The sequence below is a fragment of the Platalea leucorodia genome (genome assembly GCF_965183815.1).
Source record: "Platalea leucorodia genome assembly, chromosome: 3".
Lineage (NCBI taxonomy): Eukaryota > Metazoa > Chordata > Aves > Pelecaniformes > Threskiornithidae > Platalea > Platalea leucorodia.
In genome coordinates, this window is record NC_138825.1 from 35,642,405 (window position 1) to 35,662,079 (window position 19,675).

The 19,675-nt window shown below is 48.9% G+C and overlaps 2 protein-coding genes across 8 annotated transcripts in view; one reads left to right on the forward strand and one right to left on the reverse strand.

Moving 5' to 3' along the window:
- Positions 1–1,251: 1,251 nt before the first annotated feature.
- Positions 1,252–16,010, forward strand: CCDC167 (coiled-coil domain containing 167). The gene is made up of 4 exons (XM_082307109.1): positions 1,252–1,302; positions 8,506–8,600; positions 12,553–12,605; positions 14,779–16,010. The coding sequence occupies exons 1-4, from the start codon at positions 1,264–1,266 to the stop codon at positions 14,880–14,882; spliced, it is 291 nt and encodes a 96-aa protein (XP_082163235.1). The 5' UTR covers positions 1,252–1,263; the 3' UTR covers positions 14,883–16,010.
- A 75-nt stretch (positions 16,011–16,085) lies between these two features.
- Positions 16,086–19,675, reverse strand: part of CMTR1 (cap methyltransferase 1) — a 33,095-nt gene continuing 29,505 nt past the window's right edge. For all 7 annotated transcript variants that reach the window (XM_082307096.1, XM_082307092.1, XM_082307097.1 and 4 more), the window contains exon 24: positions 16,086–19,110. In XM_082307096.1, the coding sequence (XP_082163222.1) occupies positions 18,978–19,110 (133 nt within the window). In that variant the 3' untranslated portion in view covers positions 16,086–18,977. The remainder of the gene's footprint in view (positions 19,111–19,675) is intronic.

Here is a 19,675-nt window from a genome sequence, read left to right on the forward strand (position 1 = left end):
GCTCCTTTGGGTTCAGCGATGTAGGCTCTGTAACAGAGTCAAGTACCAGATTGGGAAGCAGAGAAAAGTACAGCTATCCCTCATTTTTTCCAGAGAGAAAACGAGACTGATACTGTTACCAACACATGCCACCTCCTGTAGTAAAAAATGTAGGGGTTTTTTTGAAAGAAAAGTGAAACACACTAATTAGGTATTAGTATTATCACTCCTTCTATGACAGGCATCGGCATTCCTGCCATCCTAGCAAAATCTCAGTCAGCAGAGGGTATTTAGCCAAAATGAAAATTCAGTCTGTGTGTCTAATAAATGCTGCTGCTGCCCAGCCTTCCATTTTTTGGTCAGCAAATAGCTCTGCTGTTCTCTGTCATGTAGCAGTCATGTCCTGCCCTGAAGACAGATGCACTTCAGTGGTGTTTCTTGCTTCCTTTTTTTTTTTAACACAAGATAGCAGTGTTTCATAAAAAGCTTTCGTGGGTTGGGACGGAAGCTACCATGCATATGTAACATTGTGATTAGCATCTTGCAATGAACTGGCTACTGTGCATAAAGTGCTATCTCCTGATAGATCAAACAGCTGGCTTTTCCTGCAGCGGCTGTAGCGTAAAGCTAGTGTTTGGAAAGGAAGCCCCAAGGACAACTTGAAGTTCTCAGTGACTGTAACACACGGCAAGACAGCAGTCCCGCTGGTGCCTTGCTTTTCTGAGAGATCGCCTTCTTCCCAGGCGAGCCCCGGCAACGCAAGAGCTGGGCTGGAGCGGCCTGAGCAGCGCAGAAGCTCAAAGCAGGATCGAGCTGGCTCCCCTTGGCAGAAAACCAACGGATGAGTCCGGATTTGCCCCCTGACGGGCCCGGAGGGCACACCTGGCACGCCCAGCACGCTGCAGACCCCTGCCAATACCCCCGCCGGGGGAGCAGGGGTCTCTGAGGGGTGGAAAGGCGGGACCGAGAGGTCCCACCTCGCCCTCCCAGCCTGCGCGTCCTTCCCCAGCGCCGGCACAAAGCAGCCGGCGCCGCTCTGACTGCCGCCGGCCACCCTGCCGTACGTCCTCGGCCGACGGGCTCACACGGCCAGAGCCGACACCGCCGCCATCCCCGGGCGGCCCCGCCGAAGGGGGACCGGGCAGCCGCGCCCTCACCAAGATGGTGGCCGCCCCGCGGCGCAGCCCCTCACAAGATGGCGGCAGCCGCGCGGACGTGGCCGCGCTCGGGCGTGGGCGCAGGGCGGGGGCCTGCGCATGCGCGGCTGCGGTCGGGCCGGGGACCATGGGCAGGAGGCGAGAGGGGCTGAGCGTGGCCCGGGAGGTGAGGGGCGGCGGAGCGGGCGATCGGGCTCGGCAGCGGCCAGGCCAGGCCACTGCTGAAGCAGCGTTCCCCTGGGGAGCGGCGGGTGTCGGGGAGGGCCGGGGCAGTGGGGTCTGAGGGACGCCGCTCCGACCAGGCTGCACTGTGCTGGTGCCGGGCCCGGCCGCCATCTTAATGTGCGATGGCAGCTGAGGCGGGGCTGCCTGTGCCAGGCGCTCCTGCGAGCGGAGAGCTCGGTGCCCTGTCCTCCATCCCAGGCCTTTGAGCGAGCCATGGCGTTTGGTGCCTTTGCTCCTGCTGAGCCTTTGGGCCAGTGCAGGGAGGGGCAGGGAGTGCGCGCGCCCGTGGCGGGTGCTGCGGCAAGCCCTTGCCCCAGCTGGCAAATCCGTGCGCTGCACGGTGGTGGAAGTCCACCTGCTGGGCACGGGCTGCTGCGTTTGAGGAACCCAGCGATAAACCAGCGAATGAGGGGCCTATCAGTCACAGCAAGGAGAAGGGGAAAAGACTGGTTTTTAAGAGTATGCCTTCCATCTAAAGGTGCCTTTTTACTGTTGCGCTTGGGTGTTTTGTAATCTCCTGAGTGGCAGGAGGGCTGCTGGTAAGCTTTGTTTAAGCTTTGTATTTGCATTAACAAACTGAGGCATGTTAGTTAAGGTCTCTCCGAAGCATACTTCGTTGTGGCTCCTGCTCTGGGCTGTGCTATCTGGGCTGACTTGGAGGAGGCGGTGGAGAGCCCATAGTTCAAGTCTGTGGGTTGTGGATACTTTGGGGGTGGCAAAAGCCTGAACCTTCCTGACAAATGGCTGAAATGGGGCAGAATCGATTCAGTGAATCTCATTCATCACTTCTCTGTCCTGAAGTCTTTCAGATGAGCATATGCACAACAGACCAAGATAGCCAGGGTAGAAAGGCTGGGGAAAGGACTTGGGGCTTGTCATGTATGCTTCGTCAGCCAGTAATGTGAAGATGAGTGTATTACTGTGTCATATGAATGGGAGTTCAGTTTGTAGTAGTTTTCTGGTCTATTTCATCTAGTTAGGCTTTCTTTAGAGAAACAGACATTTCTGGGCACTCTAACCCAAATATAACCACCAAAGGGGAGTGTGCTGACTGTCCAAGCTTCTCTTCAGTGAGTCTACCGGGGAGAGTTGAAATAATGAATTTTTGGTGGTTGCTGTTTGAGATGTGACAGACAAGGAGAGTTGAGATGGTAGGGTCTACCTTACAAAAAGAGAGGTGGTAAAAAGGGTGAGCCTGTTGGGGACTTGCTGGTCACAGAATGAAAAGGGACTGATTTTAGCTGCCACAGAAAATTCTTGCAAATTGTTTGGGGACTTGTGGTAGCTTTAGTTTTGGGGGTTTTTTTTAGGGGTTGTCATGATAGAAAACACTATTTTTGAAAGGATTGTAGAACTACTCTTCTTTGGTGTGTTATAGATGAAAGCTTAACCTCTCAGTGCAAAGATACTACTAAAAGGTAAAATCCTTCCCCCTTGGAGTGATGAGAAAGGTACTGAATAGAAGTTAGGGAGGAAGAAAACAAAATCCCTTTAAGTCGGAGGGAGAGAGGGCTGTGTTTCAGGTGTCAGAATGCGTGACAACCAAGATATTGATTTCATAATTTAAACTTTCATTCGGTTCAGTATTACCTTCTGAGCTGTTATGATTGTAAAGAAAACTTTCCAAATGAGTCTTAATATGACATGATGCATGGCTAGCTTTGAAAGGCCTAATTTAGGCAGAGTCATGCTTGTTTAACTGAAGTTATGATGCTAAATGAATGCAATTTTCTATATGGACACTTATCAGATTAGCTTGCACTTACAAATTGCAGGTGTAATTGATATGACCTGGTTTAAACTGATATAAATGTGTCTCCATAATGTTGTGGTAGTTTAAACTCATGCCACTTCTCCTTTCATATAGCTCTATAGTCTTTCAACAGGCAGCCCTATTGACAATGCTGAGCTGCACAGAACTTTCTTGAGGAAACTCTTCAGGAAAATGAAACCAGGAAGACTGGTCCATTTTGTAGCAAAATCGTGAAAATGGAATGAGCTTAAGAGAGTGACAAGGATGATCAAAGGTGTGGAAAACTTCTATGCAAGAAACAACTAAGCATACCAGGTCCTTTTAAGTTTGAAAACATGACTGCAAGGGGATCCAGTATAGGTCTGTATCTTCTGTGTGCTATTGGTAACTTTAAACAAAGAATGAACATTCACTGTCAATACAAAATTAGGGCTATCAAATGAAACTAGCAGCTGACAAGCTCAGAACAAACAGGAGGGCTTGGTTCTTCCCATAACCTGTGGCTGTGCTGTGAAACTCCTTGCCAGATGATGTTGTAACCCTTAAAAATATACTTGTGGCTCAAACAACAACTGAAAAAAATTCATGGAAGCAAAAAAGTGGGGCTATTAAATGCAAAGAGAACACTCTGCTCAGGCAGTGCCTGAGCTGCAAAATGTTGAGTGTGTATTTGGAGAAAGTGTAGTGCTGCTTCTGAGAAGGCAGTGGCTGGTCAGCGTCTATGCAAGAGCATAAGGAATAGGGAAAAGGCGAACACAGTCTTTACTCAGTAAAGCCGTTCTTACAGGATTTTTCAAAAAGCTGTGGGTGATGCCGTGTGGTCATGTCTGTGTGCTATCCTGCAAAGCCGCTGGTCTGAGCTGAGGCAGGGCGGGCTGACCAGCTGGATAGTCTCTGCAAGGCTGAAGGAGGGGGTGCAGGTAGGATCCAGCCCTTTCTCCTTTACCAACACAGAGGGTTGATCTGCAGGATTTATCTTAGACTTTGCTGGTCGATCATCCTCTATTGTGCAGTAGCTTGCCTGGTAAATATTTCCAAACATGCTGTGGGCATAGCACCTGCAAAATGATTTGCCAGCATGCAAAAAGGATTCCAAGAGCAGGGTGAAAATGGAAGTGTGTCCATGAACTGCAAGTTAGCATTTGAATTTAAACAAAACTCATCTCTGCTGGACTGATTTTAATAATCCAGCCAAATTTGTGGATACAGGAACCACTAATTCTTCTGTGAAAAGAATGGCTCAAGTGTGCTGGCAGGTGACAAGGCATGAGAAGACTGCTCAGGGAAGGTTTTTTTTCTTTGCCCCCACCTCTTCAGTTGGCTTTGATCTGTTTTATGAGGGTCAGAAGACGAAAACCTCATTACCTAACGCTGTTGGATGTCGACGTATGTGTGATATGGCTCTTTGCCAGTATCTTAATTAGGGAATTCATAAAAGCGGAGGGTGGATGCCAGTTCTTGAAAAGCGCTTTTAGCCTTTCTGCTGGAAAGAAAGCTTTTATTAATTCATTACAAAATGTATTAAAAGGGATCCAGCTCAACTCTGTAAGCAAAGCTGCTTCTTTTTCTCTTCTCTCTTTGTCTCTGCCTTTATGTGAGCCATTTTGGGCTCCCTGCCCAAGATGGTCCCAACAAATGAGATTGGTAATAAGCATGAAGTCAGTTTGGATTGAAATCCGCTCCAGGTCTCTCTGGCTTAAAAAGGTCTCCAGATTGTGAGCGAGTGTTGCCAGAATTCAACAAAAATGGCTCAATGCCTTGTCGTACCTTGTGGAGTAAGGGAGGCATCTGGTCTTAGATCCCTGTGTGCGTCCAAAGCTGCTGGGACTTGACTTTCTGGATTGGTTCTAGAGGAGCAGAAGGGCAGCTCTGTGTGCCCTGAGCTGCTGCCTGGATATGAAGCACCTGTTTCATTTGCCCCTTTTAGCTGACACTACTTAAAGATGTCGCTGCAAGTGAAGTCCTGTGTCCCTGCTATAGGCCATGTGAACCTGAGGAGTTGTCATGTGAACTTTCTGCATGCTGCATTTCAGCTCTGTCCCAGAGGATCCTCATGGATCCTTTCATGGAAAGTCTAGCCAGAAGGAGCAAGGGTTCGTCTTTGCAACTTACAAGCCACTGTGCTGAGATTGCCACTAAAAAGATAAGCCAGCGTGAAGTGCCGTGATGGTTCAGCTAAATGAGCTTGGCTCTTTGTTTTCACGCGGGTTTCCAGAAGGCCAGTACATACCCCAACTAACCTTCTCATGTATTAGTTAGGAGGAGGAAAGCTTTCTGTCCACAGCAAGCTCAGGTGTGCAGCTGCTTCTAGGACTGCTTTCCTGGAGAGCTGTTGCAGGGAATTATGCCAAAGCTCTACAGGTTTTCTTGTGCTACAGCCTTACGGGCTACGGCCCCCCTGGGAGTTTCCTCAGCAGCCCGGAGAGTAATCAGTAATTCCCAGGCATTACTCTGATTTCTCCCTGTGCTTATTTTCTATTTCTGTCTTTCCTTTGCCCTACAGTGAAGAGTCACTTGGATGGCTGAGCTGCTGAGAGACTCCTAGCTTGCAAGAACGGATCCCAAATCCCAAGTGAGGCAACGGCACTGGCATATCAAGATAGTGCTCTGCCCATAGTTTGGGTCAGTGTTTGAGGCTTCTTGTATAAATGAGCCACCTCCAGGAGGCAGATAATATTGTCCTAATTTATAAGTAGGAAAACTGAGGCACGGTAGATGGATAACATCTGGGAATCCTCACTCTTGTCCTTCCTTACAACCCCTAATGCCCCAGAATAGCCCGAAGAAAAGAAATAGCGAGATTCTGGAGGAAAAATATTTTGTTCATTCAGCAATCTGTTCCTCCTTCCTTGCTTTTTCTGATTATTTTCTGTCCCTTGTGCCCCCAGCTCAGCAAAGCTGATGGTGCAGTTCTAGGGCATGCGGTTTATTAGCAAATTATTGCTCTCCAGCAGGGGACCCAAACTTTGGTTTTGATTTAAGAGCAGTAAATCCAGTTGAAACTGTTAAAGTATTATGTAGAATCTGGAGATTTTCAGTCAGCAGAAAGTAAAAGCATTGGCAGAATTGGGCGGAATATCCTCTTGTTATGTCTCGTGAAATGACTGAAGTATGGGCAGAGAACTAGTGAGAGGAACTGCAAACTGAGCAGGAGGAGCAGTTCTGGAGGAGAGGATAGGAAGTGCAGTGACATGGATAATTTAGTGGTGGGGTTGCCGCTGACTAACCAAAGCTCTCATTAAATTGTATTATTTAACATGATTTTTAAACGTGTTTCCAGAGAAGGCATGGTACATTGTAGTAAGTTTGCTGGCTAAGGAGGAGCCAGGTAACACATGCTGAAGTACCTCTTGCTGTGTGTGTATGTGAGGGTTTCCAGCAGATAAGGGAGCAGAGACACAGTCATTTCCAAATGGTAGGAGCTGGTAAGGGAGATGGTCCTTCTTAAATTGGAGTGGACAGACACCCCACCTCCACTCTGCTGCACTCTGCCATTAAATTAACTTGCTGATAAGGGTGGTCAGAGCTGACTTGGGTGAAGCCTTTGGTTGGCCCTGAAGCAGACTGGGGCAATGCATCTCGCTGACTGAGCTGTAGTGGATGACAGATAGTGATGAGCAGCTGGAGGTAACATTCTTAACTGGCATAGCTGCGTATGGAGAACAATTATCTTTGCCCTGACCGAATGCATTTTCAGCTAACATGCTTCAAAAATATGTGTCCCCATCCAGGCAAACCCAAGCATTGCCAAACACAGAAGCACCATTCCCCGTGCTCTGGGATCAGGTGATGTGCCTTGGTGCTCCCCTTGGGCTCCGGGGAGGCAGTGCAGGTGCCTCTGGGGAGCTTGGTATCTCAACAGCCCTGGCAGAGTTACCTAATAACAGGGGACTTTGAAGTTGCTATCTGATAAGATGCAAAGATTTATTTGAGCCTTGTTGTATGTGGCCCCCTCCCCAGCTCTGCTCTGCTCCTTGCAGTGAGACTGTTCAGCTGACTGGCTGAACTCCTTTTCGCAGCCTGCTTTGTTCTCCCCTTTTCGTCAAGCCTCTTCTCCCATCCTGCTTATTTATAACGCTTGCCTGCCTTTCCTGAGCAGAAGGTGTGAGATTGCTAATGAGCTCAGGATGGAGCTGATCCCAAAGCAGCAATAACTAGGGATCCCTACCTTTGATTTTGTTTCCCATATCACTGTTTATGGGAGTGTTTGTGCTCTGGGCCACCTCTGAGGCTGATGTCCGGGCAGCTGGTGTCTCAGTACTTTACCCGGGACAATGCTGCCTCTTAGCTTCTGGTTTGTGAAGGCTCCCAGCACAGAGAGGCCATGCTGCCAGCCATCTAGCCGGCCTTGGCCTTGCTTGGAGAGCCAGACACAGCAGGAATGTTGCGCTAAGTAGCTAAAAAGAGAAGTCATTGCCACCCTAGGGCACCGAGGCCATTTTCTTTCAGGCTAGGATGTTGTGTTAATATTTATTATCTGATTAGTCCCACTGTTTCCCTGCTGGAATCAAGCCTGAAAGACAAAGTTTTCCTAAAGATGTCTGATTGCTGGGCAGAAAAGAGGAATGATTCCTAGGAGAACTGTTGTCCGTGGTAGGATTCCCTCCTGGGCAATCCATTTGCCCACAAGTAGATCAACCCTCTTGTACTTATCCACAGCTACTCCCCTCCACAGGAAGACACGGCGGGAGGGTGGCTGTTAGGAAACCTGACGAGGAGACACAAGATGATGACCAGTGTTTTTCTGCACGGGAACATGTTGCTCCCAAAACTTTGTGCATGTCAAAGGTGTGGAGGCAGTGGTGAGTGCTCTCTTGAGCATACTGTGCAGACTGCTGTTGCTGTTGTAGATTTAGTTGGATAAAAGAGACAGGAGGTATCAGTGTTGCCCCTTTGTCCCCTCTTCACCCAACCAGACAGCTGAAGGTGCTTTGTAGTCATGTCCCATGAACTTCTGCATCTGTTCACAGCACTAAATCGAGACCTTGTCCCTCAGGCTTTGGACAAGGCCAGTCTCTCATTTTATCCTCTTTTAATTGCATAAAGGTGCCTTAGATCCCATCTTTGCTTGTGGAGCCACACGCAAAGAAACTAGAACAGGATCAGATCTTAGCAAAAAGGTGCTGGCCAGCCACACAAGTGGGAGTGCTAGAGCTGGCTTGGTTGTCTCTGGGATTGCAGTGTCACAGTCTCCTAGAGTATAATACGGGCTGAGCTGGGAGGCGATGGGCTCTCTGTGCTGTGATCTCTATGCAGAGCTGGGGCTGTTCCTCCCTTGATTTGGGGAGGAAGGAGGTGGAGCAGCTGAGCTGCCGCCCTTCCCATCTGAGTGGGAATGGATCCGTGTTAGCCAGGAGAGGAAATGACGGTGACTGGTGTGGTGTTTTTCAGATTGATGGACTGGAGGAGAAGCTGGCACATTGCAGACAGAGCATGGAGGAGGTGGATCTTAAACTGCGCAGGGAGAAGCTGAGCCCTGAAGGAAGGTATTGATGACCACCTCCTTTCCCAGCTGTGGCTGTGCACTTCAGCTAGCTGTCATCCTGCTGTAGTACTGAGCAAGGGCTCTTGAAGGGATGGGAGTGTGTGGTTCGCCATGACAAGACTCTTCCCCCAGCTTGCAGCTTACTTGGGGAACCTGCCAGGGTGAGAAGTTCAGTGATATATGTGGAGAGCTTTATCCTACCAACAGCCTCACTCTCCAACCTGCACCGCAACCGGCCAAGCAGTGCCCAAAACTTCCCAGTTCGTTTGCAGAGCTGGCTCGTGGCCTGCTAGGAAACAGCTCTCAGAGTCCAGCAAAGGTTCACTGCGTGCTGCTGCTCAAGCCTTGCTGAAGCTGCCTGAGTTCAATCAGGGGAGGTGTGCAGCAGCTACTATTGAGGCCAAACCAGGCTGGGATGCAACTGCAAAAGGAGCTGAGGGGAAATTACTCTATCTGTGCCTGTGCTGCAAATGTGTCTGGATGTAGGGATGCAGTGACACGCTGGCTTTCCTTGGGAAAGGGAAGAATCATAGAATCATTAAGGTTGGAAAAGACCCTTAAGATCATAGAGTCCAACCGTTAACCTATCACTGCCAAGTGCATCTATACCATGTCCTCGAGCACCACATCTATCCATTCTTTAAATACCTCCAGGGATGGAGACTCAACCACTTCTCTGGGTAGTCTGTTCCAATGCTTGACTACCCTTTCGGTGAAGAAGTTTTTCCTAATATCTAACCTAAACCTCCCCTGGCGCAGCTTGAGGCCGTTTCCTCTCGTCCTGTCGCTTGTTACTAGGGAGAAGAGACCAACCCCCACCTGGCTACAGCCTCCTTTCAGGTAGTTGTAGAGAGCAATAAGGTCTCCCCTCTGCCTCCTCTTCTCCAGACTAAACAACCCCAGTTCCCTCAGCCGCTCCCCATAAGACTTGTACTCTAGACCCTTCACCAGCTTCGTTGCCCTTCTTTGGACACGCTCCAGCACCTCGATGTCCTTCTTGTAGTGAGGGGCCCAAAACTGAACACAGTACTCGAGGTGCGGCCTCACCAGTGCCGAGTACAGGGGCACTATCACCTCCCTGGTCCTGCTGGCCACACTATTCCTGATACAAGCCAGGATGCCATTGGCCTTCTTGGCCACCTGAGCACACTGATGGCTCATTTTCAGCTGGCTATTGACCCGCAACCCCAGGTCCTTTTCCGCCAGGCAGCTCTCCAGCCACTCCTCCCCAAGCCTGTGGCGTTGCATGGGGTGGTTGTGACTGAAGTTCAGGACTCAGCACTGAGCCTTGTTGAATCTCATGCAGTTGGCCCCGGCCCATCGGTCCAGCCTGTCCAGGTCCCTCTGCAGGGCCTTCCTACCCTCCCAGCAGATCGACACTTCCACCCAACTTGGTGTCATCTGCAAACTTACTGAGGGTGCACTCGATCCCCTCATCCAGATCATCAATGAAGATATTGAACAGGACCGGCCCCAGTACTGAGCCCTGGGGAGCACCAGTCGTGACCGGCCGCCAACTGGATTTGACTCCATTTACCACCACTCTCTGGGCTCGGCCGTCCAGCCAGTTTTTAACCCAGCGCAGAGTGCACTTAGCCAAGCCGTGAGCAGCCACCTTCTCCAGGAGAATGCTGTGGGAGACAGTGTCAAAGGCCTTACTAAAGTCCAAGTAGACAACATCCACAGCCTTCCCCTCATCCACTAAGCGGGTCACCTTGTCATAGAAGGAGACCAGGTTAGTGAAACAGGATCTCCCTTTCATAAACCCATGCTGGCTGGGCCTGATCCCTCGGTCGTCCCGCACTTGCTGCATAATGGCACTCAAGATGATTTGTTCCATAACCTTCCCCGGCATCGAGGTCAGGCTGACAGGCCTGTAGTTCCCTGGATCCTCCTTCTGACCCTTCTTGTAGAGGGGCGTCACATTTGCTAGCTTCCAGTCATCTGGGACCTCCTCGGTCAGCCAGGACTGCTGATAAATAATGGAGAGTGGCTTGGCCAGCTCCTCTGCCAGCTCCCTCAGTATCCTATGCAGAAGAGGGACAATTCCCCTGAAATCTGTCACTGACATAGAAGAAGCAACCGTAGGCTTGTAGAGCTGGGACTCAAGCAAGGACTTTGACCTGGATTTTGTAGCAGACACAAGCAGAACCTGCTATTTCTCTAGAGTGTGAAGCAAGATGCCCCAGCTGATTCTCAGATCTCTCTGCTTGAGGACATTCTTCCAGTCATCAGCATCCTACTGCTCTGCTCCTAGCAGAAAAGGCTAGGAAGCTCAGTTGTAGGCCCAGGGAGCGGTCCTGTTGGTCCTGGTGTCTGCTCTACAGTACTGTCCTACAGAAGCCAGTTAGAAATGATCCTAGCAGTGGTGACATCTCCACACCCTGATACTTACCAGCTTCAGCTTAACTTCTTTGTTCCTCCTTTCCACGCTCTCTCTCCCCCTCGCCCCCTTTACTGGGATCTTATATCCCTATCCATATTTGGACAGGGTCCTGTCTCCTCCTGTCCCTCATCTGTCTAGCTCCTCATCTCAACAGTCCTTTTCTAGGCCTAAATTCTTCTTATGTTTACTGTCTGTATTCTTTATCTAGTACTTAGGTGGCCAGCAACCAAACCTACAGTTGTGATAACTTGACAGGGTGGAATATATCTGTATGATTTCTCTCTGAAATATAGGGCCTAGAGCAATGACTTAGGAATAGGGATTCCTGGGGCCTTCTCTGAATTTTACAGCTTGTATAGAGATGGAAACAGAAATTGTTGCCCTAATCCAGACCATTCAAAAAACCCTGGAGGAAGGTACCATGATCAAAATTATTGATTCAGTGAGTAGTACACAAAGGAGAGCTCTGCTTTCCCATTTTGAAGTTCAGTTGTCATGGTTTCTTCATGTCTTATTCTCAAAGCCTCTTCCCTTGACTCTCTTCACAAGGCAAGTTCCTAAGTAGCAGCTCAGTCATGTTGATAAATCTGTCTTCTTGCTTCTTCCTGGCTGCACTCCACATTGCCTTTCCCCAGTTGCCTTTAAGAGCCCTTTCCTCTCCTGCTGCTCTGACGTAGCTTGCTTTCTTGCCATCTCTTACTTAAGTAGCTGTACACATAGATTTGGATCTCTTTCCTCCTACAGGTTCTTGCTCTGCCCCAAGGGGAACAACAAACTCTGTTACACTTACTGCCTTCTCTGTCTGCTCTGAACCAGGAGATAATTTGTTAGTGCATGTTTATTTATATGCACACAGTCTGAAAGGAGTGACCACATCCTCACTGCCGTAATGGAAACGCTGCTGCTTTCAGGCAATTTGTTTTGCTTTTATATTTTAAACTGTATATTAATTAATCATCTTGTGCAGTTTAAGACAAGGGCTGGGTTGGCCTGACTTACTCTTTATTGTTATTATCCTGAGTCTTCAGTCTAATAACAGGTTGTTTAACTGGTTGTTACTGGGTTTGGATTCAGCTTGTTTCCTTGAGTTGACCACTTTGTGTGAATCGGATACCTCTGACAAAGGAATCCTAGCTTCAATCAGTGAGAAGAACTAGCATTCCAGCACTAAGCCAGATGCGCTGGAGGGGCAGGATCCTGCAGAGAGTGTGGAGGGACCCTGCCCCATCCCGTAGCCGTGGCAGAACTTCCTACCCCACCTGGGGGAACGGAGTCGGGGGCTTTCTGACACACAGATCCCTTTCTAGCCTGCTTGCATACACTGACACTGCCCTGAAAGGAGCGAGATGAAGCAGTTTGGGGGAAGGAAAAAATAATCTAAAACTCCTGCATCTCTTCTCTTGCACAGCTGGGGGTTTCTAAACTGTCAGCTCTCCACAGTGAAGGGTGAGGGGCTCGTTCCGTGAGCAGATATCCCTGGCAGTGGGACAGTCTCTCTTCCATCATATAAGCAAAGAAATAGGCTGTGTTGTGCCTCACAGGTAATGAACTCCTCTTCTCATTACAGAAAGTCACTGGAGAGAGAGAGAAACTTACTAATGACCAAAGCTGACAACTATGGTAAGAGCTTCATTAAAAATGGTCCCTCTGGGCTGGATGGGATCAGTGCTGCAGCTTAGCTTCGTCTTCAAGCTCCTGGCACCTCTGACTTCTGCCTTTGAATTTAGGTTCAACCAAAGGGAGCTAGACTGAGGGAAATCTAGTCAGCATATTATATAATAGGAGTCTGAATCCTCCCGCTTGAGCTGTGCTATCATAGAGAAAAAAATAAGCATCAGCTAATGAGGGGGGAAAGGTGTCGCTTTCACATACCCCAAATTACCAGTCTTTAGATAATCTTAGCCAACAGATTGACTTGAGTGGCTTTTAACATCCCTCCTCCTTTTTTTTTTTTTTTTTTCCCTCTCCTTTTTTTATTGGAGGCTTGCTAAGCAAGCTGACAAGTGCTATCTGGACTGTAGCAAAGTATACCTTCCTTGGGGAAGGTTCTTGCTGCATCACTTTCTGGGCCCGTTCAGCACATGAGCATAGGGATTCACACTGATGTGCTGCCTGCAGTTCCAGAGAGCCAGGGTGTTTCCTTGCTGCAAGTCCTGCCGTAGACAGTTAAAATGAGAGTCCCTCTGAGCTACTGCACGTTTGACAGCACTTCCATTCCGCTAGGGATGCTGCTTTGCATGTCTTCAGGCTCCTGGTGCTGATCAGTGTGTTAACTGCTTGACAGCACTCTGCAGCAGTGCAAGCACCAGAGCTCACACAAAGGAAAGAAGCACAAGTGTTCTTTTAGGCCTGGAGAGTTGAAATCTGGGGTATGGCCAGTGTATTTGTAATTTTAACTCGTGTTAAAGGACTGTTTCCAGAAGACTAACAGTTATTTTAAACAGATTCAAAGCTGTTCCCTAAGGGCCTACCAATAGAGACGGCAGAAGACTGCACATCCCTGCCACCCTTTTACCAACAGTCAGCCATCGCAGCACATCAGCGGAGCAATCTGACAGGCTGCTCAGACAGCAGCAACAGCCTCACCTAACGGTGATTGCTGCTCCTCCTGGAACAGAACAGCCAGTGCACGTGCACACAGTCTTTTTAGATCACTGCTGTGGCCTCTGATTAAATCTCTGCTTATTCCAGCTGACACAGTTGAGGCCATGAACAGTTGCCGACAATGGCATTGCTCCATCAGTTTAAGGTGGCACTGCCGTGCCTGGGGTTATGTGACCTCCTGCCCCTACCACCTCCTCTGTAGCCTTGCAGATTCAAGCAGTCTACTCTGTGGTTGCATGAGAATGCTTGTACTACATGAAGAATGGGGGCAGAAAAAACAGCCAAAAGTCTGTTTTGATACCAGCACCGGTTTGGGAACATGCAGCACCAAGGCATTCCTGCTGGAGGCTGCTAGTGCAAACTGTAGAGGCAGTAACCTGTGCAGTCACTGCACCTGAATTCAGCAGCAAGAGCAGTCTGGCTCTGGAGACAGTCTGCACCCAACCTTGCCCTGCAAAATAATTATTGCTGTTTGGCCATGCAATGTGTAATGCTGTAGGCCTCACTTCTTGCCTATACCATCCAGAAAAGTCTTGTGGAACAGAACTAGCAAGAATGGCTTCTCACCTTTGATAAAGGGAGCAGAATAGAAATGGAGATCACTAGGACTCCATACTTTTGGTAGCCACTGCCTTCCTCTTTCTGCATCTGTGTTTCTTCTTTTGTAAACCAGGGCCAGGGAAAGTGACCTGTCTCTAAAAAGCTGCAGACCCCAACAGAATGAGTGTCCAGGCTCAGACCTGCTCCACACTCATCCTTCTGGGGCACAAGGAAACCCAGATTCTGCAACATTCAAAGGTGGCCACAGTTGTATTTAAGTAAACTTAAGCACTGGGAAAAGGTACCAGGCTGTCATGTCTAGAAGACAGTAGAAATAGCTCTCTGCCCTGTCTTCTTCATTCTCTTAGGGAACAAGCAATTGTTCTAATGCCCCATTCTGCCCTTAGTAGGGTCCTAGAACAAGGTCATTTGCAAACAGGAACTGGTCTGGCACTGCCACGTTCCTAAGCACAGAGATGAGGATGAGAGTTAGCAAGTGAAAGGGTTCCTGCTAGTTTACTTCCTGTTCAGCACATCTAATTGGCAGCTTTGCATACTGATCCCAATTGTGCTTTTAAGACAGTTTTGAAAGGAGGTGTAGCTACAACACAAAGAAGATTCACAGGCAAGGCTTTTGTTTGTTTCCCAGAGAAAGAACTGAGTGTGCTTCGTAAGGAAAATCGCAAGAATGCTGCCCTTGCTGTGGCCATGGGGTTGCTGATTGCTCTTATTTACGCCTGCTGGATGATGTGATTGCACTCAAGAATTCTCCCTGCTGACCAGATGACTCTCCTGCAAGGAGCTCTTCCTCCTCTCACCACTGTGCCTCCCCCAAGGGTGAGGATCGGCATTTCAAATGGCTGTTCTTGTTTATCCTCTCCAAGCCTCATTGTAGGGAAGTTTTTTCTCTGAGAACTGAGGGGGACAGGAGACAAACCAGCAATCAGAGCATGCTTGCAGTTGGAAATCAGGCCAAGCAGAGCTCCAGGTGGTGCTGTCTTACCCAAAATGCATTCAAGACCATCCAGCGTGATGCACAAGGCAATATGTTCTCCCTTTTGAAGAGGACCTCTGTGGTTGCAGACAAGTACTCTCTGCCCAGCCCAGTCGGAATACATGTCACCTTCTTGGTTCCTGTGACTCAGCCATAAGCTAAAGGGACACCAAGCTCTTTGAATCAAAGGGTAACTTGGGTATTGTGACCTAAAGACTCCATGTGTTCCCAGAGCTGAGATAAACAAAGTTGTTTCCCCCTCCACACTGACTTTAGAGGACCAAAGGAATCCTACCTCCACAAAAACAGATGGGAGGTAGGTATCTCTCTTTCTGCAAGCAGGTAGCATCCAACTTGAGATCTGGGTGCTGGGGCTTTGAGGAGATCTACCTGCCTCTCCAGTGCATCAGAGCTTGGTAACCATTTTGTGCCTCTGAGAATAAACACTGGGGAATTTACTATCAACTCCCAGGGATGGAAGTGCCTCTGCAGAGCTTTAAATAAAATAAATTTGATCTTGTAACTTCCCGTTTTTCTTTTTTTCCTGTTTTGTAACATGCCTCTCAGCCACTGCTTTGTTCTCCTCCTACCATCTCCACACTGGCACACATTGCGCCACAGTAAGCCTAGACTGGGTTAGGCACTTAACATCCCTGGTCAGCGAGGTCTCAGCAGTTGGTTATTGGTCTGCTGTGGCCTGGAACCTACGTGGGTGTTTGGTTCCTTTGAGTGGAAAAGCAGCCTAGCATGCTGCAGGAGTGCTGGAGACTGTCCCCCGTAGCTCCCCTCTCATTCTGATGCGGTGACATACGCTAGGTAGCCCTCAGTGTGCTCTAACTTGCCAAGAAAGCCTTTAAAAGGGGACTGCCTTGAAAATTTAACTGTGCAAGGCATTTCTCTGTCTCCACGCTAACACACGGTGCTGGCCAGAATTTTGTGGGAAGCAAAGTAAACAAGCACTGTTGCGAACTAAAGGGGCTGTATTTGTAATAGAGACAATAAAAGCAGAGAAGTCAACACAAAATGATACACAGCCTAATAACAATACATTGTGCAATTAATGTACATAAACATTCCCTTCAGCAAGACCTTCCTCACCCCCCTTCCCAACATAATCGCTCTGTATTTACCCTGCAGCAGGGAAGCAAGTAGCATGGTGGCTCATGCTTGCCTTCTCAAAGGGGGATTCAGAATCAAGGTTCAGTGCATCAAAAATAAAATTAAGAATAAAAGCAAATTAAAATCAGGAGGAGCTGGAGGCAACTGGGTAAACAGAAAAGTATCTGTTCATAAAAGCTAGCCTACAGGCTAACTGGGTTTTTTGGCACCCTCAGAGGCCTGCACTCACCCTAGTGTACTTCCTAGTCACCCTTCTGTCTGCCAGCCTGCAGGAGACCAAAGCCCTGAGTGGAGGACACAACACTTGGCAAAGGAGCTTGGGAAAGGGAGCAGCATGCTTTGCTGGCATTGGAACAGCCTCAAGGCAGTCCAAACAAGCACCAGAACTCGATTACTGGTTGGTTTAAAAAGCCATCTGCACGCAGGCCTGGAAACCACACGTGTAGGAGGTTCTTTATTGCCCACTGGGAGAGATTCTTCCTCGTTCCTCATGGAAGTGCCTTTGCCAAAACAAAACTGCCAGTGACAGGCCCGTTGTTCTCTGCAGGGGGGAAGGGCCACCATTTCTTTCATACATGTTTTACCAATACTTGAGAGCAGAGGGGGTCTGCAGGTCAGCAAGAGGATGCATTAACAGCATACAGTCCCTCAACTGCGTTAGTAGACCTAACTGTGTTTGGGGACTAGTAATCACCAATGTGGAAAAAGCAGCTTTGACCCACTTTTGGCCAGAGCTTGAGAAGAATAGCTCCCCCGCACAATATTCAGGGCTGCCTATTTGTAAGCTAACCTCCCATCCACTCCCGAGCTTTGCATCCTCCAGCTTCCACTGACCAACAGACCGTGCCAACTTCTGGGCTGCTCCTTTAGCCAGGGGTGTGGTTCTGCAGTGATAAAGGCTGCGTATGATTTTCTCTGGTGCAAGGAGTTGCAGCTGTTAAGTTGATTTATACCAAACCGTAGAGAGTTAATACATGGTTATATGGAGACAATTTGCTTTTCAAGACATGGAAGTGCTCCAAGCTCAGCGAGCACAGCCTACTTGTAGGATGACGCTCAACTGCGTGCTGAGAACGAGCACAAAACCTGCACGTGATGCTGGGCCAAGAGGGTGGAGGTGGGACTTCTGCTGGCTTGTTCAGGTGGGGTGCAGGGCACCCATGCACCTATACACCTACAAGTGAAAATCTCCATGTCTTGTTCCATAAAGCTTGTTCAAATCATACATACGGGTGTGGAGAGAAAGAAACAAGAATCTAAACAAACTGCTATAGATTCTAGGAGAACTATAGCTTTCTTTAAGGCACAGTTCAGACAACCCCTAAATCAGTTTCCTCCCTACTGCTAATCTGTGTTTAAAAACAAGCCAAGAACAACAACAACAAAAAAAAGGGCAATTTTGGTGCTTGGCCAAAAGCAGTCAACTGTGTGTTATCTTCTGATTTATGTGGAAGACCTGGCAAAAGTGCCACGGAAGTCAGAAGTGAAGGTAAAACATGGAACAGAAGACGACTTTGAGCCCAGCGCAGAAGCGCATGGAGAAGTCTGACGACACACGATACCATGCTGAGAGTTTCAGAGCTCTGTGCCTTCAGCCCAGCTGCAGTTCCAGGGCCAAATGAGACATGGAGGGTCTCAAAGCCCACTCTGACATTTAAAAAGGAAAGTCTGGTAGCCTTTCCAGTGGGCACAGTCAGGGGACAGGATTTCTCCTGATTAACCAACATGGTCAAAGTCAAGATCTCTTTTCACTGAAGCCCTGGGGTTTTTTTAGCTAAGTCAGACATTCCCATCATTTCCTCCAAAGACCTACAGCATCCCAACCTTCCTGTGTCTTCCCTCCCACATCTGCTTTGCTCCCTGAAGATCTGGGTAACAGTGTCGAGTACCAAGAATCAAAGCACCTTGGTCTCAGAAGTACCGTGAGGCATAGACATGTTCACAAATTAACCCCAGGCTGCTGGCTCAGGATCAGTCACTGACCTGCAAAGGGGAAATCCTTGTCACAGCAGCTTCTAGAGGTCTGAGAAATCCCTGGCACGGAGCACATCAAATCTGTGCCAGGAACGCTGCTCATCACCTGTGTTGGCCTTTGTCCAACAGGATACCATCACATAGGAACTGCCAGTGGCCAGCCAAGTGCCTCGACAAGCAAAAGTGTTGGAGACACCAACAAGAACACATACTTGTGTCCCAAAGCTAGCATTCTCCAGTGAGTTAACACCCTCCACTGGGCAGTGCAGGCCTTTGACAAGGCTGAGGAGACAGACAGCTGCCAGGAACGATGCAGGGCCGCTTCAATGTGCTGTTGCCCAGCTCTGCCACCAAGACATCTCTGCTCCTTCCCACACTGCCAGGGAAGCACAAGCCTGGAGAGTTCTGGCACACACAGAGCTCCACAAACCTCGCTGAATGTTTGAACAGGAGCAAAGAAAGCTGCCAGCCCCTTGGCCTCATGCATGCAGGCGGCCAGGACAAAAGGGTGTTAGGCCTTGGCTCCAGGAGTCACCATGGGTACTCCGGCAGCAGGCACTACCTGGGCCGTACTCTTATATACACTGCCAGGGTAGAGCCTCGTCCTGTGCCTTCTGCATACCACCCTCTGGTTCGACCACCTCCAGGAAATCGGCTCTGGAGAAGACCAGGATAGAAGTTGTGGAGCCTCCCCAGTCTCATCAGTCTCTGAAGAATCCAAGCTGGGCTCAGCTCCCCCTGCACCCCTCAAGAGAGCAGGGTTAGGGGTAGTGCGCTTGGATGAAAGACAGGACATCCTCCTTTGATAGCTTCTGTGGATCTTGCCTTTTCTGAGAGTCATGCACTTTGACACCTTCTCCCCACTCCCAGAAGAGGCGGCTGTAATGGCAGGTGCTGTGGGCAGAGAAAAGAGCAAGATTAGTTTAGCAGGGGAGGGGAAGGAAAACACTGTCATCCTAGCCACAAAGAGCACTACAGAGCCAGCTGCCCTTGCGATGGGAGCCACCCAGAGATATTCTAAGGGGTGCCTTAGAAAAAGAGCAGTGCGTTCATTCACCTTACAAACTCTACAGCCCTTAAGGTACAGCAACTTCCAAGTCTAAGAGATTTCCATGGAAACAAACCTGTTAATTCCAGCTTCACTCAAGATTCAGTTCAGTATTTGCTGGAAGGAGACAGGTCATTAGGGAAAAACCTACCTCCCCCCAAGTTTTTGAGAGGATGAAACTGTCATTGCAGGCAATGGAAAGGCCTTAATGAAGAATTTAGAAAGTCTGCCAGCAGCAGCAAGCAAGCAGCCATCTAATCACTCACCACAAACCTACTAGAATCAGTAATAGCTGTCCTATGGAGCTTTGCAAACGAACAGCACTTCACACTGTACAAAAGCGGCTAGGATCATCCCCTCTTTTCCCTCGTGTGAAATAACCGAGCTCCACTTGGCTGCTGAGAGTTCTGG